The sequence below is a fragment of the Triticum dicoccoides genome, chromosome 1A (genome assembly GCF_002162155.2).
Source record: "Triticum dicoccoides isolate Atlit2015 ecotype Zavitan chromosome 1A, WEW_v2.0, whole genome shotgun sequence".
NCBI lineage: Eukaryota > Viridiplantae > Streptophyta > Magnoliopsida > Poales > Poaceae > Triticum > Triticum dicoccoides.
This window is the reverse complement of record NC_041380.1, coordinates 445,812,616-445,832,242: the sequence shown is the minus strand read 5'-3', so window position 1 is coordinate 445,832,242 and position 19,627 is coordinate 445,812,616. Positions and strand designations below refer to the sequence as shown.

At 46.4% G+C, this 19,627-nt stretch overlaps 1 protein-coding gene across 3 annotated transcripts; it reads right to left on the bottom strand.

Annotated features, from left to right (window-relative positions):
* Positions 1–1,405: 1,405 nt before the first annotated feature.
* Positions 1,406–18,702, bottom strand: LOC119277912 (probable transmembrane GTPase FZO-like, chloroplastic). 3 transcript variants are annotated; one of them, XM_037559264.1, is made up of 11 exons: positions 18,102–18,702; positions 17,334–17,896; positions 17,145–17,213; positions 7,815–8,012; positions 7,150–7,281; positions 5,557–5,643; positions 5,012–5,455; positions 4,305–4,472; positions 3,331–3,561; positions 2,111–2,226; positions 1,406–1,988 (listed from the first exon to the last, which is right to left on the bottom strand). In XM_037559264.1, the coding sequence occupies exons 1-11, from the start codon at positions 18,562–18,564 to the stop codon at positions 1,706–1,708; spliced, it is 2,754 nt and encodes a 917-aa protein (XP_037415161.1). In that variant the 5' UTR covers positions 18,565–18,702; the 3' UTR covers positions 1,406–1,705. The 3 variants fall into 3 exon arrangements, 1 of the variants encoding a protein (XP_037415161.1); XR_005137377.1 differs by lacking the exons at positions 1,406–1,988; positions 2,111–2,226 and adding exons at positions 4,027–4,109; positions 4,177–4,231 and having other exon boundaries at positions 3,426–3,561; XR_005137376.1 differs by lacking the exons at positions 1,406–1,988; positions 2,111–2,226 and adding an exon at positions 4,027–4,231 and having other exon boundaries at positions 3,426–3,561.
* Between the last annotated feature and the right edge of the window lie 925 nt (positions 18,703–19,627).

Sequence of the window (19,627 nt, the reverse complement as noted above, 5' to 3'; positions counted from 1 at the left end):
AAGTTCTTCGTCGTTTTAATATGCATAATGCCAAGCCAGTAAGTACTCCGTTAGCTGCACACTTCAAATTATCATCAGCTTTATGTCCTAAGTCAGATGCCGATATTGAGTACATGTCTAGAGTTCCATATTCAAGTGCAGTTGGTTCACTTATGTATGCCATTGTTTGTTCTCGTCCGGATTTATCATATGCATTGAGTGTTGTCAGTAGATACATGGCTAATCCTGGAAAGGAACATTGGAAAGCAGTTTAGTGGATTTTCAGATACCTGCAAGGTACTTCTAATGCTTATTTACAGTTTGGGAAAACTAGAGATGGACTTGTTGGTTTTGTTGATTCTGATTTTGCTGCTGATTTGGATAAGAGAAGATCACTCACAGGTTATGTTTTCACCATTGGTGGTTGTGCTGTGAGTTGGAGAGCAACTTTGCAGTCTATTGTGGCTTGTTCCACTACTGATGCCGAGTATATGGCTATTTCTGAGGCATGCAAAGAAGCTATCTGGTTGAGAGGTTTGTACACTGAGCTTTGTGAAGACTCATCTTGCCCTACCGTATTTAGTGACAGTCAAAGTGCTATATATCTTACAAAGAATCCAAAGTATCATGAGAGGACAAAGCACATTGATGTCTGATTTCATTATATTCGAGATGTTGTTGCTGAAGGCGATTTAAAGGTATGCAAGATAAGTACTCATGATAATCCAGCTGATATGATGACAAAGCCAGTTCCGACCAATAAGTTTGAGCTTTGCTCAGGCTTAGTTGGTATTTCTCACTAGTCCTATGGACTTTGACGCACAAGGTGTTTAAGCTGATTTGGATGAAGTTATTCACTTTCTTCGACTACTGGAGGGAATTTGGCTCAAGGTGGAGATTGTTAAATTGTGATCCAAATTCTAGTACCGTATTGGACTAGACGTAGTACATATGATGTGGGCCTTTTGCGTTGGTACCGACGCGTACGAGTACAACTCGTTTACTTGTCCTACAAGGACTCCTATGTGTTGCCCCTCATATATACCCCATGTAGTCGCACCTCAGACAACCTGTCGTCTCGTGCTTGTAATACTCCTCCTTATAGTGATTGCGCCTTTGTGCGTCCGTGGTTTTCTCCCGCAAGGGTTTCCACGTAAAAATCCGTGTCTCTTTGTCTCGTTTATTTCTCGTTATTATCTAACAAGTGGTATACCAATCAAAATGCTTCCACTAGCAGGCAAGAAGCTACTCCCTCCGTCCCAAAATAAGTGTCTCAACTTTGTACTAGCTCTAGTACAAAGTTGTACTAAGCTTGAGACACTTATTTTGGGACGGGGGAAGTACTATCTAAGATGAAACAAGTTCAAAGTATTAAGAAGCAACATATCCGATAATTTTGAGGCCTGAAGTCGGGAAGAATTCAGAATTAATGTATGAACCAGCAATCAATATTAACACATTGATTTCCAACAACTACCATATATACTGATGTAGGTCCCTTACAGTTTCAAAGCTTTCTGTGCCGGCCCTAGGGGCAACTACCTCAAAACGTGATTCATGTATTTGGTTGGAAGGAGGTACAGCATACATATATATTACAGACATACCTATCATCATACAGGAACTGCTCTACACCGGCATCATCACGGTACAGGACCAAACAAAATTTGATGAGCGGTGTGGACGTCCAAACGAATGAAGAAAACGTCAACAAAGGCAAGTGTTGTCATGATCCGTGCAGATTTTGGATGTCGATTTTCAGAGTTTGGAGCTTACGCTCAACGGCGGACAACTCACCCTGAACACCCTGCAGCCAGTCAATTTTTCGCTGGCATGCTTCCTGGTACGGTTTGCTGGCAGTGTCTACGAACTGGACTAGCTGACTAGCACTCCTAGATATATCCTTCTGAATAGCTTCATCAACTTTACGAGATAGTTCATCGGCAGCCTTGCTGACCTTCTCTACCGCAAGCTTCCGTCGACCAGGGAAATTCGATATTGCGAGAAACCTTAAAAGGGGGCAAATGCACAGCAGATTAATATACATATACTTCGTTAAGTATCAGCCCATCGCGTGCATTCCAAACATAACTTGTAAAAGAGTGGTTTATATTTATAAATCAAAAATTACCCGCCAGCTGAGCAAAGAGCAAGAGCAAGTAGATCTTCGAGTGTAGTTGTTAGAACAGAAGTCAAAAGAGAGGCTGACAATCCAGCAACCCCAAGCCCTCCAAAAGTTCCCGTAGCCTTCACGACACAATAGCAGAACTCAGAATGATAAACAGACATGAAAATAAAAGTATAACAAAACCAGAGACACAGCCTCTAATGTAGACGTGCTGAAGATTAAACTCATAACCAAACGAACAAGCATTTTGAACTTTGAAGTCTTTCCAAACTATGTGTTTTTATTATTATTTGGATTGCTTACCACATATGTCATGTGGCATTCAAACTATGTGGTTTAAAGCTACATAGTATTCAGTCGAACCTAGCATTTAAAACCTTAAACATGGATTGTGCCTTAAATGCGGATTGTACTCCCTCTGCTAAAGTAAAATATTGTTGTTAGGAATTGTTGCAAAATACAAGTGTAAATGTTTTTTGTAGAAACTACTCTCATTTTATTTTTATTTTTGGCATTAATTTGCAACACACTCAAAGCACTCTCCCACCCTTCTCAAAATGAAGCGTGATAATTTAGTAATCTCCCCTCATATCTTCCTCAAAACAGACTGGGTTGCCAACTTAAATAAAATTCCACGTGCATGATTTAGTGAGAGGGAGGTGGTCAGGTGCATTATACTCTTGACTATTTTTTATGCATCTTAAACACTGATACCACATCTGATCATTCCAAATACTCTGAAAAGGTATGCACTCACATAATCCAGCAAACCATCAAAGGTGGGTCATACAGGATTCTTCAAAGGCCGGTCTAATTTCTTCAAAGTGTAAATTGCTAATTGTCCAGAAAGGCACAACCATGATGCTTATGCTCAGGAAAAATCGCACAAATGTTTTACTGACATGCATTCCTAGGAACAGAAGATTTGATAACCAACTATACAGAATGTGCATTAAATGATTAAAACAAATCTTCCCTCTATCTTGCTAAGAAAATAGATAAACAAAGTAACAGACACTAGTAGCATGTTCCGGCAGTTTTCATTTTTAAATACGTATTAATTAGCATAAAAAATCTTTGCTGAAATTTGAGGGAGTGGAAGTCACATTTTCTTTTCTTTTTTATTAAAACGATTTGTTTAGATAAACTTACCATAATGTTTATCGAATGAAAATAAAGTGTGTGCCAAGAAAGGGAAAAACTATAAATTTTAGTAGACATACCACTTCACGAATTTCTTCTTCAAAAACCTTAGCAGCAGCAGTAGCACTGAAGCCATCCAGTGCTTTTATGCTGAGTTTCTCTCCTTCATTAACAAGCTCAGTTCGATCTGATGAGACACTTTCTTCCTGACTAACCAATGAATTCCATCTTTCATGGAAACACTCCAGATATAAATTTGCTTCACGGGTATTGCTAGAACTCAACCATTTTGAATATTCACTCAATAAATCCTACACAAAAATAAAAGAAATATTTATTTTCATAACATGAATCATAAGCATGGTGAAGCAAATAATAGAAGTATGTGGATGAAAAGCAAGAATTATGTTGAACAAACTATTGCAGCCTTATTATGAGGCTTAATAGTACATTTAACAAAACGCTGCAATATTGTAACACTAAATGAAATCAACACATTTGAAAAGCTTCGACGGATTAGGTAGGCATGCTATTATGAGGCTTAGTATGTTTGCAAAACGCTGAGATATTGTAACACTAAATGAAATCCACTCATTTGAGAAGCTTCAACATATTAGGTGGTCATGCCTGCACCCACATTCAATGAACTGCAAAACTCTACAAGAAATACAGAAATAATAGATGGAAGTGGGTGGTCTGCAGATAGCCTAGACAATGATCCTCTTAGCACAGATAATGTTGCTGGAGGTAACAAAGTACTGAAGGCCAGTTTTCACCTGTTCAACTTGGCTAATTCTTATGGTTAGCTCTGAGTTCGAGTCCCAGCTGCCCGATGGTTACTCTAATTTGGAATGTTCACCTAATATGTTACTGTCAGTATGGTGTAGTTGGCTGGGAAGCAATAGCCAGCAAATTTTGTGCTATACCAGTTGTTTGCATCAAAGTTGGGAAAATTCAGGCATGAGCCTCATAATACCAAATCTGGGGAAATACCAAACTGTAAAAAAATAAAACTTCATTTATTGAACATGATAAATGTAGTTGCCAAACGTACAGCTGCATCGTCAAGGGCAGGACTCAGAATATCATTTTGAACAAACGACGTGGCTTTGGCGGAAGGCCCTTTTTCTCCTGTGAGCATGTATGTAAAAATAAGGTCAATGTTTGACAACTGAAGTGTAGATTCCATGAGCGTTATAGCTCGACTTTTTGCTCTCTCAATCTGCATGAAGAAAAGAAAATAGAAGCACATTCCCAATCAGCAGGGGGAAAATGTTAGCTCTCACCAAATGGCAATTCTAGGTAAGCAACAGGAATATAAATATCACAATACATTTAGGGCATATCGACCACACAAGCATACTAAGGTCGAAAGCAATGGCATGGTTAATGACTAACTACCCCTCCTAATTGCCTTTTCAAAGAAAAACCAAATACAACATAGATCCACACACGTGCGCCACACACACACACACACACACACACACACACACAACACACACGCGCGCACGCACCCTGCCACAACTCCACAAGCACGCGCTCACAGGGCCTACTAAGGGGAAGTACAAGGTATGTGTGCCATGGAGAGGGGGAAATAGATAAGTGAAAGGTAGGAAAACATCGTCAAATTTGTATGCCAATATTTTGCACCAAACCAAGAAAACGAAGAAAAGTACGCCTTTGTTTTCCAAAGTGATATATCACAAACAGAACTTGAAAATATATGGATAAAACAAAAGAAATCATATTTGAAACACCTACAAGAGATGAAATCTGCTTCTGCCAGGAATTGCTATCAGCCTCAATTTTCAAAGCATAGCTGTTTGCACCAGAAACAAGATCCCTGATGGATGTCAAGTCATCAATAGCCTTTTCATATTCTAGTTTCACAAGTCTTTGACATGAAGTTAGCAAACGATCTGCAATACCAATTGGTGTTTCAAGTTTCAGTCGGACCCTTTCCTTTCCATTATCTGTTGAACCATCTAAAAAGCTCAGTAGGTAATGCTCAAGATCATAAAACTTGCTGCTTCTCCATCTAGGATCACTTAACAAAACTTCCCCGTGGTGCTCCCTATCATTGTTCTTTGAATATGAAAGTTTGACTTCCAGAGCAGAGCGTGAAGATACAGGAAACAGTGTTACATCATCAGTGTTGAGTAATTTCCTTGCGTTTTCCTTGATAAAGGCAGTGGCCTCTTCAAGCTACAATTGGAGTGAGAAGCAAACCCACAAGATCAGCAAAATGGCAAATATGGAAGACTATCATGCTGAGATCTGGAACACTGAACATATAAGTATCAAACCTCATCACTGTTCCGATAGAGGTCCAATTTGTTTAGAACAAATACAACTTTCTTCTTCCACTGCTGGACATACTGGAGAAATCCGACCTAGAAGTTCCAAACAAAGATTTTGGCTCTATTAGAGAGTACAAGAGAATATTTTTAAGAAAACAGACAATGCTGGTCGGATCGAAGCTAGGAGATGCATGCGCTGGTCTGGAAACCTCAGTAGAAATTTCCAGAAAAAATACCATAACATCCTTCAAATGATAAATCAGAATTCTAGAATAAGATGAGCTTTTCTAACCCTAGGTCCAGCAGCTCCAGTGGCATGGACTGTCCAATTCATTTTCGTAATCGTGGGGATAGAAGTTTGGTTAGTAGATATGTGGTGCAATCAGTTTGAGGTGAACAGAATCGTTGCGTTGGCAGTTGCAGGAACAACTTTATAATTTACCTAGTATGCATCAGAGCAGAATCACTGCAGTACTCTGCAAAGGCCAGAACTAACATACTAAATTTGTTTTGTAGATATTATATTTGGGTCAGTTGGTATTGGCTACTTTGTATATTTAATTTCATCTAACAAAAACCTCCAGAGTTTCTTCTATAAGTGTACCAATACCAAACAAGGAATTTGGAATTATGTTCATACATTAAAAAAAAGGGAGTTGTGTATGCCAAGTACAACACAGATGAACTGATCAAAGACTAGATTGATTGTATTACAAAAATGTCCCAGGTGTGTACTAGAGCATTCTAAATACAGGTACATTTGTCACTAAAATAGATTAAAAATACCTAAAATTTTGATAGCACATACAATAACGAATAGATTAAGAGAATCACTAATAGGGAATTAACTAAGCTAATCCAATGTCAAAAGCTGAGACAGCTCCGGCCTGTTTGGTTCATGGAAAAACTTTGCCAAAATAAGCTTCAGGAGGGCTGGCGAAGAAAATGACCAGAACAAGTATGGAATAGCTAGTCCAAAAGCCGAGCAAATAACTCGCTGATGATGAACTAACAACTACCTAAGAAAGTGGGGTGTGGCAAACATCAAACCAAGTGACCCATAAAAACCATACAATGCATGTGAGTCACAAGCAGCTGGAGTGGAAGTTACATATATACTTTAATCCAAAAACTCATGCAGACCACCATGTGATTGCGTAACTAGTATGTGCTTCACAGATTATCAATCTGCTGAATATATTAGTGTACTATTTGATTCAGTTACTTTCACTGCAGCATGTCATCCTCTCTTCACTAACAGAAATCTATAATACATAAATAGTTGATCCCCACTAAGTCTAATTCTCTCAACATGCAGCCCTCCACATCATCAAATATGCCACGTCATCATCCACTAGAACTATTTTGTAGGACATGCATACGCCAATTTAATTGTTCCATCTCCAATAGTCCAACGTACATGCATACCCTTTGTTCACATATAATTACTTTCAAAAGTAATAGCTTTCGATTTAGGTCATTTCATTCATATAGAATGTGTCCAAAATTAATCTTTAAGCTCCCGCAGCAACGCGCGGGGAAATCACCTAGTTACTATAAAGTGTATAACCAATTGGCATAATAAATTATAACCCTTACCTCACTCTCAGTCAATGGTCTATCTGATGACAGTACAAAGAGTATCAAGTCAGCTCGTGGCACATATTCTTCAGTGAGTCGCTGCTGCCTCTGGAGAATGACATTTGTTCCAGGTGTATCAACTAGGTTCATCTGTTCAATAGTACACAAAGACATCACGGACAAGGACATGGAGTCATAAAACAAGGAAAATGCACTGCTAATTTGGCTTTGCAACTAGCAGCCATGCAACCTAGTACACTAAGAGAAAATAAGGTGGAACAGGGTGCAATTGCTTTTGGCACCTTTCTTAAGATGTAACAAATGCTAACCTGCAGCCAATTCGATACAACTATAGCACAGGCTGTGTTTTTGTGAGAACTACAGCATGTTGTAGGATAAAAAGCTGTGTTCCTGATAATCCATCCTTATTCCTTATACTTGCAAAATGCTTCCTCAGAACTAATATATCGTCGAGCATTCCAGTAGGGTTTAGATATCCACTATTCCCCCATCCCAATGTAGCTTAGTTTATTCAGCCAACACAGTATTGGACAAAAGGCTAGCATCTTTGATTAGATGCACCGGAGAAAAAAGGTACTAGCATTTAAGAACAAAATTGCTAGCGCACTCCTATGAGATAATCAAGGAGTACCAACATGATTGCACTTCAATTATATATTTACCTCTTTTAAAATTGGAGCCGATAAATAGCATGTGAATTGACCATCCGGGTGCCGCTCACATCGCTCCATGCTTTCGGAATCAACCTCTGAATATGAGAGCAGTGTGATCTCATTTGTCGTGGGTACAACTCCTTCCTGAAGATACTTCCTTCCAAGTAGAGCATTTATAAAGGTTGATTTTCCCGAGTTAAATTCACCCTGATATACATTGCAGGAATCCGGATAAGTGGTTTATAAAATTAATAGAAAAGCCAGCATGTCAGAAAACATGAATGAGTTGAACATTACTGAGAAAAAACCACGGCAAAAAAAAATGTACTCCTACTGGAATAAGAAGGTATGCTCGCTTTTCAGTTCAAAGAAAATGGTTTTGCAGGACAACAGAACACACCAGCAGGTTAGCTACACAACTGTAGAAAAGGACATGTGCTCACCACTCTAATTAGATTACAATCTGATTATGTTATTGTGATACCAGCATTAGAAATCTACTGAGACTTATGTAGGCTTATGCAAATGCCTAACCATCAAGGAAGTGACTTGTTGAATGAGGATGTTAATGGACAGATTTTTCAGTACCGAGGAGTGGGTTTCGTTACCATCGGAGCGAGCATAGTGGAAATACTATTTCTTCTATTATACTGAGGAAAGAAAGAAAGCACAAATAGAAAAGAGGACACGAATTTGAAGTTATGACCATATTTAGCAAGACAAGAAAAAAAAACAGCACTAAATGCTAAGTGGTAATTGTTGATTCAACATGGTCAGAACTTTCGGTGGCTGTAAAACACTACACAAAATTGACGCCTGTAGAACGAGCAAGCATCTCGTTGCTTGCATCCCAAACAACGAAAGTCGCTGGAGCCCTTTATCCATGTTGACTAGGGGCGCACGTTGCGGCGAGGGCCCCCGGCCGCCGGAACATCAGATCTCCGCACTCTCCATTCCGGAGATCCATGCTGATCCCCCATCGCACTGCCCCCCGGCTGGGCCGTCGACGCAGGGGGCGGAGGGCGCTCACGCAGATCCGGCGGACGCTGGTCTCTCGATCCCTCACATTGCGCAGACGGAGCGCTGGAGGATTCATTTCGCCGACGAGCGCTCGTCTGATGGCTGGATCGAGGGTCGTCTACAACATAATCCATCGTCTAGGTGGACGGGGATTATCAACTTGGACAACGATGTCCTTGCCGGCGATTACCTGGCGGCTGATGTCCGGATTACGGTAGGATCTCGTTTACATTTTGATATATATGATGTGCGTGTCGATTGTCGTATGCAGGAGGATCAGACGGAGGATGCAGATCTGATCGATTTGACAGATATGCCCAAAGCCGAAAGATCGGATCATCGTTTTGGAGGACGATTCCGGGTTCTTGCAGGGGGCGACCGGGGCGACGCGAGTGCCCGGCCGGCGAGCGCCGGGACTGTGCACTCGGGGGCGGTGGCTCGGGTCGGCGGCCGGTTTTGGGCGCTGGCCGGAGCCGACGAGGATGATGCGGACGGAGACGGCGACGATCCGGACGCTTCTCCACCAACGCCGACTCCCTCCGACCTATTCTGCGAATTCTTCCATGCGGGCTATGATGAGGACGAGGTGGCCTCGACGGTGGATAGAGTGCTGCCAGGTGAAGATCCGGCAAGGGTGGGGCTTCATGCGGGAGAGAGGAAGGAGATGGTCCGGCGAGTGGTTCATCGTCGAACGGCGGCGACGGCGGTCCGACCATGGAAGGGTCCCCTTCCAAAGGTTAGTTTACCGAATCTTACTCTTTTCGATCTGATTCATCCAGATTCATGGATTCAAGTAAAGAGGAAGAAGAGGCATGTCCGTTCTGGCGGTGTGCCGGCGGCGGCCATGGCGAGATCGCCGGCGAGGCGGCCGATCTCGATCTCGCAGCAGCGGGCGACACGTTTGAACGCTCTCCTGGGCTGTGCGCTCGAGGGCCTTGCTGACGGGCCGGCTCTGAGTGAGCCGGGCCTTGTCTTGTGTGGGCCTGAGTTAACCGGGTATGAGGCCCAGGTTAACATAGATCGTTTACAGGGGCTGGTCGCTACACCCCCATGCACGATCGACGGGACGACAGAGGTTTCTCGTTCGAGGCGTTCTAGGGTTCTTCTGCCTAGGCTGCGATTCGGCTTCTCTGATCGTGGGGCGGGGCGCGCTCGCCGGATTCCTGCCCTTCGCGGCATGGCGGGCGGAGGCCCTCCACCGGCCAAGGCCAGAGTTCAGAACGGCGTCCCGGGCGGCGTGGGGCGCGGAGGCCTGCCTCTGCCTGCGGGAGGTGGCCGGGGCGGTGATGCGGCCACTCTGGCCGCGGGTCGAGGCCGCTCTGACCTGCCGCTAGGGGCGGGGCGCGCGGCCGCTACTCCGGCCTCAAACCAGGTGGCCCAGGGGGCAATCGGTGCCCGACAAGCGCAGCATGGCGGCCTGCCCAGGCCAGGCGCGGTGGGCCGTGGGACTTTGCCGGCGGGTAGACCCCCGCCTCCTGCCGCCGGTCGGGGCGGCCTTAGACCACCAACGCCTCTACCCGCGGCGACTGCGGGTCGTGGTACCCCGTCTCATCGGCCACCTGCTCCGGTGTTGGCTGGCCAGCTGCGTCCTACGGCGATGCAGACCGGGGCCCAACCGCCGCATTTCGTGGCTCGGCAGTCGCAGAACCCGTCGGCACCGGTTTTGGAGCAGGCGCAGTTACAGATGGCTCCAGTGGGGGGGTGACTCGTCGGTGCCTCGTGGTCAATGGGGCGATGATGGTCTTAACGCGTATGGTGACGGACAGCACCGGGGATCTTCGTCCATAGGTGGTGGGCGGGGATATGCTTGGCATAGTGATGGCTCGACCGAGAGACCTTTCCTGGGGCCTACGGGAGGTTTCGTCGAAGGGGCGTCCGGACCAGCTAATAGGAACCGTGGTGGTTTTCGTGGTAACCGTGCTGGACGGGGCGGCCGCGGTGGTCGCTACCGCCCAAGGCAGCAGCCTGTTGTCGTTGATCAGACGCCGGTTGGTGTGGATACTGACGAGACTGCGTTGACTTGTCAGGCTATGGAGGTGGTTACAGCTCTGGCAGAGGCGGTTCCTACTAATAATGGCGAGGTTGAGGTGATGTCTGTGGAGGGCTCTGACAAGGCTGAGCTGGACAGGGCGGCAAAGTATGCGCGAAAGAAAGAAAGAATGTTATGCTATCGCTGTGGCAATAAAGGCCACTTCATTGCTGAGTGTGTGGCAGTCTTATGCGATACGTGTGGTAAGCCGGATCATGAGTCAGGGGCTTGTCCGCTTTTGAGAGAGCAGCTACCCAATCTTATGATGTATGGTGTGTTCTGTTCAGAGCTCACGTTTTTCGAGTCTCCGATTGAGAAGGAAGTCTCGGACGAGGTGCGCAGTATGACGTCTGGGATTGTTAAAGTGACTAAAGGTGAAGTCTCTGAGATTCAAATTGTGCAGCGGCTCCGGGAGCTGGCACCGGGTGATTTCTTATGGGAGTTAGTCAGTCTTGAGCCAAACTCGTTCAGGGTGGAGTGTCCAACGGTGGAGGATCTACAGAGGTTATTGAGTTTCGGGATGTGTAAGGTGCCAGGTACTGATGGCATTCTTGAGTTCCACGAGTGGAAATTGAGTGAGCCTCAAGGTAAGCCACTTACCCAGGCCTGGTTGCGTTTTTCGGGGGCTCCACACAGGCCCATGCAGGATGCCAGGGTTGTTGCTAGTATGGCTGTTTTGGTGGGAAAGCCCGAGCGAGTGGATATGGCTTTTACCAGAGCTCAGGGGGTGGCTTGCATCCTCGTCAGTATCTTGGACATTGAGTATGTTCCGGACGTGGTGAAGTGGGCGTATCGCGGTCAGGTGTATAACCTTCAGATTGAGTTTGAGGATGACAGCCTGTTTGCCGACGCACCTGCTACAGTGGATGTTGATATGCACGAGGGGGATGATGACAGGGGGCGCAAGGAGTCTCCGGTTGCTGATCCTGGTCGAGAGGCCGAGAGACCGGGGTCTGGGGTCAAGACCACCGGAGGGGAAACGGCGCCTCCATCTTCGGTGCCGTCGACCACCCTGAGGTTTGGTACCATTGAGCCAGCTTCGGCACCCCCGAGATTATGGAGTGAGCGGGTGGAGTCTTCTGAGGTGTTCGAGCACTCCTTACCTGCGTTGGACTTTGAGGGCCCGAGTGTGGAGGTTCCTGGAGTGGAGGGAGGTTCGGAGATAGCGTTCTCGCCTCCCTCGGATATTGTTGACACGTCTGAGATGCAGGTGGTGACTACGAGCTTGGAGGGGGGTCTCAGGCAGGAGACCTCGATCCCTCATCCTTCGATGGCTATGATCAGGGCTCCTGAGAGGGAGGAGTCCTCTTCGGGAGGGCGGCCGGCTGCGGCTTCTTCTGCTGGGCGGGTGGGTGTTTGTCTGGGGCAGGTGGCCCCGGCGACGCCTGCTGCGCCGGCGCTGGCCGGCTCTGAGGGAGGACGTATGGGGCAGGAGGCCCCACACCCTTCCCTTTCGGCTCCGACGGAGGCGGCTTCGACTGGCGTGATTGGAGGGGGTCCGGGGAAGGTGACCCCGGGCCATCCCTCATCCTCGGCTGTCGGGATGAGCACTCCAACAGCCTTGAGGGTCGGGGCGGAGGGGGTGTTCGGACGGGCGGTACCGGCACCTACTACCCCCGGCCCCCTGACCGCCGGATGTGGGAGCCGTCCGTCACTTCCTCTCGCGACTGGTGCCTCTCGGGAGGAGGTTATTGCTTTTGGCGGAATCCCTGACCCGGTTTCTGAGGGGCGACGGATGAGTTCCCGTCTCCAGGACCGTCCGGAGGTTGACGACATGCAGCAGAGGTGCGCTATGAGGGCGGCCAAGCTTCGTGATATCGAGGGCACTACCGGTATGTCGATCAATTTATCCAATTCCATTATGCATTTTCTACGGATGAGATTATTCATAATGCAAATCAAGTAGGGGTTTCGCTAGGGCATAATAATTCTGAAATTTCCAACTCGGTTAATGATCTTTTGGATCTGGAAGCGGAACGCGCTTTAGAAACCATTCGCAACCTAGCGGCAGTGCGACCTATGAATGACGCTGAGATTGATGCGTTGGGAGTGAGAATGCTAGACACCTTGTGTGCGGACCTTGCACCATCCTGTAATGAGTCAGACGAGGAGGAGACCAACGTAGAGGTTGAGGTCCTTCAACCACCACTACCCCGTTATGAGGACCGGATGGTGGACAATGACAAACCTAAACGTAAGTGGAAGCGGAAGGTGTATCCAGCATCCGCGGTACGTAGAAGTGCTAGGATTCGTACGGCAAAAAAATTCCATGATGAATTATGAAAGGAATCTTTTGGAATAACAGAGGTCTCAAGGACTTGGCTAAAAGAAGGTTTCTTGCTGAGGCGTCGTTGGAGCACAGATTAGATTTCATAGCTCTCTCCGAAACTGGAAGAGACAATTTTGCTCCGCAGTTTCTTTCCTCTCTTGCGGGTGGTGTTGATTTCGACTGGCATTGCCTACCTCCACGTGGACGATCGGGAGGTATCTTGTTGGGAGTGAGATGCGATTCCCTTGAGGTCAGGAGTGTGGTAATGGGAGACTTTGCGGTTAAGTTTCGGGTTAGGTCAAAAGTTGATGGGTTCGACTGGGCTTTGGTGGCGGTGTATGGAGCTGCACAGCCCGAACTTAAACCGGAGTTTCTGGCGGATCTTGTTCGAATTTGTGGGTCCGAACAGCTTCTAATGTTGGTCGGGGGTGATTTCAATATCATTCGGAGGAGAGAGGAGAAGAATAATGATAACTTTGATGGAAGATGGTCCTTTATGTTCAATACTATTATTGAGAGTTTGGACCTGAGGGAGATAGAACTTTCTGGTAGAAAGTTTACTTGGGCTAATGCGTTGCCAAACCCGACATATGAAAAGCTTGATCGAGTTCTCGCCAGCGTGGAGTGGGAACAGAAGTTCCCTCTTGTGACGGTACAAGCTTTAACGCGGGGAATATCCGATCACACACCACTGTTTGTGGACTCCGGGGAGTCCAACTATGTGGGAAACAAAAACACCTTCTCTTCCGAGATGGCCTGGTTCGAACGTGAAGGGTTCTTAGACCTCGTTGCCAGGGAATGGGCTAAGGGTGTCGGAGGTACGACGGCGGTCGAGCGTTGGCAGAATAAAATTAGACATTTAAGAAGTTTCTTACGGGGGTGGGCTAAGCACCTAAGTGGGATGTATAAGATTGAGAAGGATAGACTCCTTTCTCTTATACAGGCCCTAGATACTAAAGCCGAATCTACGATTTTGCTGCCTGCTGAGCTCCAGGTTAAACATGAGGCTGAGAAGAGGTTGAAAGAACTTCTCCGTGAGGAAGAGTTGAAGTGGGCGTTGCGCGCTAAGGTCCGCAAAGTGGTTCAAGGGGACGCTAATACTCAATTCTTTCACCTCATTGCTAATGGCAAGCACCGTAAGAAACGAATCTTCCAACTTGAGCAAGATGAGGGTACTATTGTTGGGCAGGATAATCTAAAAACTTACATCACCGAGTATTATAGGCAGTTATTTGGACCACCAGAGGTTAATTGTGTAACCTTGGATGAGTCTCGGACTGAGGATGTTCCTCAACTATCGGCTGCCGAAAATGATATCTTGCTAGCCCCATTTACGGAGAAGGAAGTGTTTGATGCTATTGCACAAATGGACAACAATAAGGCTCCCGGTCCGGATGGGTTTCCGGCGGAGTTTTATAAAAGGTGCTGGCAGATTATTAAGGGGGATCTGTTACCTATGTTTCACGATCTTTTCTCTGGACAGCTTCAATTATTTCAGTTGAATTTTGGAACTATCACATTGCTCCCTAAGAAAACGGAGGCTGTGCGAATTGAGCAATTCAGGCCAATTTGCCTTCTCAATGTTAGTTTCAAAATCTTTACCAAGGTCGGGACGAACAGGCTCTCACAGATTGCGCTTTCTGTGGTGCAACAATCCCAAACTACTTTCATGCCGGACAGAAACATCCTCGAAGGGGTGGTTGTCCTTCATGAAACGCTCCATGAAATTCACTCTAAAAAATTAGATGGGGTAATTTTTAAGGTGGATTTTGAGAAGGCGTATGATAAGGTCAAGTGGTCGTTCCTTCAACAGGCATTGCGTATGAAAGGTTTTGATGAGGCTTGGCGCCATCAGGTAGAATCCTTTACGCAAAAAGGGAGTGTGGGTATTAAAGTCAATGACGATATAGGTCATTACTTCCAGACTCATAAGGGCCTCAGGCAAGGAGATCCAATGTCCCCCGTCTTGTTTAACATCGTGGTGGATATGTTAGCAATTTTGATCAGAAGGGCTAAGGACCATAGTCAAGTGGGTGGGTTGGTACCTCATCTGGTTGATGGAGGTGTATCCATCCTTCAATACGCTGATGATACAATCATCTTCATGGAGCATGATTTGGCAAAGGCGAGAAATATGAAGTTGTTGTTATGCCTCTTTGAACAATTATCGGGGTTAAAGATTAATTTTCATAAGAGCGAATTGTTCTGCTTTGGTAGGGCCAAAGACGAACAGGACTCCTATAGGCAATTGTTTGGGTGCGAGTTGGGAAGTTTGCCCTTCTCCTACCTTGGCATTCCGATTCATCATCGTAGGCTAACAAACAGAGAGTGGAAGTGTATCGAGGATCGATTTGAAAAGAAACTGAGCTGCTGGAAAGGTAAGCTCATGTCATATGGAGGCCGGTTAATCTTGATAAACTCGGTGCTCACGAGTATGCCTATGTTCTCTTATCGTTCTTTGAGGTTCCAGTGGGAGTGAGGAAAAGACTGGACTTCTATCGATCACGCTTCTTTTGGCAGGGTGATGAGCTTAAAAGAAAATACCGGCTTGCTAAGTGGGATATTATCTGTCGACCCAAAGACCAAGGCGGCCTTGGCATTGAGAATCTTGAAGTTAAGAACAGATGCCTTCTTAGTAAGTGGTTGTGGAAGCTCGCTAGCGGTTCGGAAGCTATGTGGGCGCAAATCATTCGCAGCAAGTACCTCCAGACTAGGACGTTGTCCCAGGTAACAGTTAGGCCGATGGACTCGCCTTTCTGGAAAGGGCTCATGAAAGTCAAACAATTAATGTTCAATAGGACAAAAGTTGTCATTGGCAATGGGGCCACTACACGTTTCTGGGAGGACGCTTGGCTGGGCGACTCACCCCTGGCCATTCAATATCCGTCTTTATATCGTATTGCTCAACGACGTGAGGTGTTCGTGGCAACGGTATTTCAATCTATCCCCCTTAATATTCAGTTTAGACGGTCTTTAGCGGGCAATCGTTGGGAGGTTTGGCTCCAGTTAGTTAGGAGACTAATGGAGGTTCAACTTTCTGACCAACCGGATAAATTACGCTGGAAGTTGATTACGTCTGGAGTATTTACAGTGAGGTCAATGTACATTGATGTTATTAATACAAGCTCCATTCCAACTTCCAAGAGTGTCTGGGATGTCAAAGTTCCTTTGAAAATAAAAGTGTTTATGTGGTTTGTTCATAAACAAGTTATTCTAACAAAGGACAACTTAATAAAGCGTAATTGGACAGGACCTGCTAGGTGTAGTTTCTGTGATCGAGATGAGACAATTAAACATCTCTTTTTTGATTGCCCGCTGGCCAAGGTTCTTTGGCAGACGGTCCACATTGCTTTTAATATTACTCCACCGAATACTGTTAATGCTTTATTTGGGAATTGGCTATATGGGATTGACTCTACAATAGCAAGACATATTCGGGTTGGAGTCTGTGCTTTAATGTGGACCATCTGGTTGTGCAGAAATGATTTGGTTTTTAACAGAACATCACGAATTCATTTTTTGCAGGTTATCTTCCGAGCTACGGCGTTGATCCGTTCATGGTCATTACTCACTCCGATGGAGGCCAGGGAGCATTTGGTTACTGGGTCTATCCGGTGGGAGATGGTTGCTCGGGATATCTTCAACCGGTTTGGATGGCGGTCATGTAATAGGATAGGCAATTAGTTTTCCTATCTCTTTAGCCAGCCGGTTGTGGCTCTTTTTTGGCTTTCTAGCCTTCTGTGCTCTGTGTGGGCTGCTTTTTATTGTTTTCAGTTTGAGAATATGGAACTTTGTACGCACATTTTGTTGCTTAGTTAATAAGATGGCTGTATGCATCACTCTTGATGCAGAGGCCGGGGAGTCCCCCCTTTTCCAAAAAAAAAACACTACACAAAATATCAATATCCCTTGGTGGAAAAAAAATGTTGATTTCTGCTTTATGGAAAATGCATAGTAATAACCAAATTCTAACACATATGGATGATGTCATAACCAATATGTAATGTAAACACAAAATTACCACAATAACCAACAAAAATGGCTCACTCAGGCGAGAAGCAGCATCAACCAGAAGTTCAGCCTCTTCCATCTGTGACAATGTATCAAAAATTATATTCAAGTGAAGCATATTCTAGAGACGAAAACATGAAGTATACTGAGTTCATTCCAGGGATCTTCAACTACCAAATGTGTAACATTAGATGATCACCATTGGTGCTGCCTTGCGGATAACATCAACAGCTTCACTGAGAATAGGCTTTTCCGTCGCTATTAGCTGCATCACTTTTTCATCCAGTTTTGTAAATCCAGCAACTTTTGTCTTCTCACGAGTTAGGACCATTACATTGTTTGTTTCTTCCAACGCGCTAGCAGAAGAGTAAGTGACTTTTGACACTCTATCGGTGCTCTCCACTTTCAAAAAATCCCTTTCTATGATATTGTCAGTAAGATGTTGGATGCCAGCCAAAGACAAAACAATTCCAGATGCACCAGACTCGAACAGCTTGGATGTGGTATCAGAATAAGACCCTTCGCTTTGCAAATCATTTAAAGTGAAGAAAACTGGAATCTTGACATGCTGAGCACCAGCACCATTCAAAACACTCGAGAAGTCACCTGTCCCGGTATTTACGATAAGGAAATCAGCCCCCTCAGAACTAGTAGCGCTTCTGGCAGAGTCCGAGGACCGTATAGTTCTAGCGACAAGCGGGAGATATATGGAGTCAGAGTTTGATTTCATCATCATACTCCTTGCAACAATAGCAGGAATACCTGCATCAAAAATGAGATAACAAGTGCTTAAGAAAATCGTACAATATGTTGCAGTGCAATCGGCGGTAATAATAATCGGGTACAAAATGAAAAACTAGAACTGAAATGGCGCAACATGTAAGTTGGAGCGAAGGTCATCCGCCAAATGTAAGCAAGCAGCTACATACAGCATGCAGCAGGAGCTGGGGAGAATTCAGTCACCAACCATCGTCGGCTAGCACGACGCCGCTCGCCCCTACCGCGGAGGCGACGTCGACTCGCTCCGCGATCAGCAGGTAGGCGCGGTCCCCTATCGCCGCCTTGAGCGCGCGCGCGGCCTCGTACGCGCGCCCGCCGCCCTCCTCCCCGGCCTCGAGCACGACGATCCCCACGCCCCGCGCCACGGCGGCGGCTAACGCGTCACCGGAGCCGAGCGCCTCGTCGACGCCAACGCGGAGGACGAGCGCCGGGACCTGGATCTCCGGGCGCTTGAACCCGCCGGGGAACAGCGTCCTGGGCGGCTCCTTGGCAGCGCCGCCGCCGCCGGAAGCGGCAGCGCTGCTGGCGTCGACGGCGCAGCGGGGGCGGGGGCGACGGCGTGAGAGGAGGAGGGAGTGCAAGGGTAGGCCCCGGCTGGCGGCGGCCGGGCGCGGCAAGAGGAAGCAGGCGGTGGTGGCGGTGGCTAACATGGAGAGCGACAGGGATGGGAGTGCGCGCGCGCGCGTGGACAGCGGAGCAGAGAGCGAGGCGGGGTGGGGACTGGGGAGTGGGAGGTGGTGGAGCAGAGTTTGTCCCGGATTTGGTTGGATAGGATGGGGGGCGGGACGGAGTAGAGCACCGCCGCAAGCCGCATGGCGGGGCCGCGGGGTTTTCCCCGGTGTCATTTCATTTCATGGGAGCCGACGCTGCTTTGACTAGTAGCTGAACCACGGTTAGGTTGCCTTCCATTCCATTTTAATGAAGTACATTTTTTTTCTGAACACTAATGCAGTACATTGGACTCATTTGGTTTGGAGCCTTTTGACAGGAAAATCGTACTAAGAGTTAGTTCCAGAAAAAGTTCTCATGCAATTGATTTGTAGGAAGCGTGCGCAGCAATGATTTTGATGTCGTTCATTCTGTGTTTTGGGAACAACGAAAAACTACACGTCCAGTCAAATTTCGAAAATTCAATGGGGGCACGCACCTGCCCAGCCATGCCTTGCCGCACAGATGTCGTTGGATTCTACTCAAGGGCACAACAAATTTTAACATAGTGAGCGAAACGCTTTTATATTTTTTTTACGGAGAGAGTAGTTCTAAAAGTTGTGATTTCTATCCTTTTCTCAACGTAATTCGGCTGCTGGAATTTAGCGAAGTTTTGAAAACTCGCCAAAACAAAGCTTCTCAGCCTAGAAGTTGTCTTCTTTTCCAAAGATGACCTCCAAAGTGATTTGGCCGAGTGGTTCGGCCTTCCTCCCTCGGACGACGTCGTGGAAGTGTGTGTGCGAAGGTCGTAGACCTATTGTGGGGAGGCTCATTTTTCTGCAGTGTTGTAGCATACATGATATGTTGGGAAACGCAGCATGGAAAACAAAAAACTGTGCTTCACCTAAGCACTCCGAAAATATGACCGAGGGACAAAATTGTGAAGAGGGGCGCCGCACACGGCTAAGAGATTGTCGTGGCCTTGTGTGGCGCCCCCTCCCTCATATATATAGGTGGGGGAGAGGCGGCAAGGAGGCGCCCCAAGGGAGACCGAATCCCCCTTGG

Excerpts from the sequence above, each read along its gene's own strand:
- LOC119277912 (XM_037559264.1), bottom strand. The coding sequence starts at position 18,564 with ATGTTAGCCACCGCCACCACCGCCTGCTTCCTCTTGCCGCGCCCGGCC. Across the intron at positions 17,897-18,101 it reads CGTCGTGCTAGCCGACGATG|GTATTCCTGCTATTGTTGCA; the intron begins GTTGGTGACTGA and ends TTTTTGATGCAG. Across the intron at positions 3,562-4,304 it reads CTGCCCTTGACGATGCAGCT|GATTTATTGAGTGAATATTC; the intron begins GTACGTTTGGCA and ends ATTTTTGTGTAG.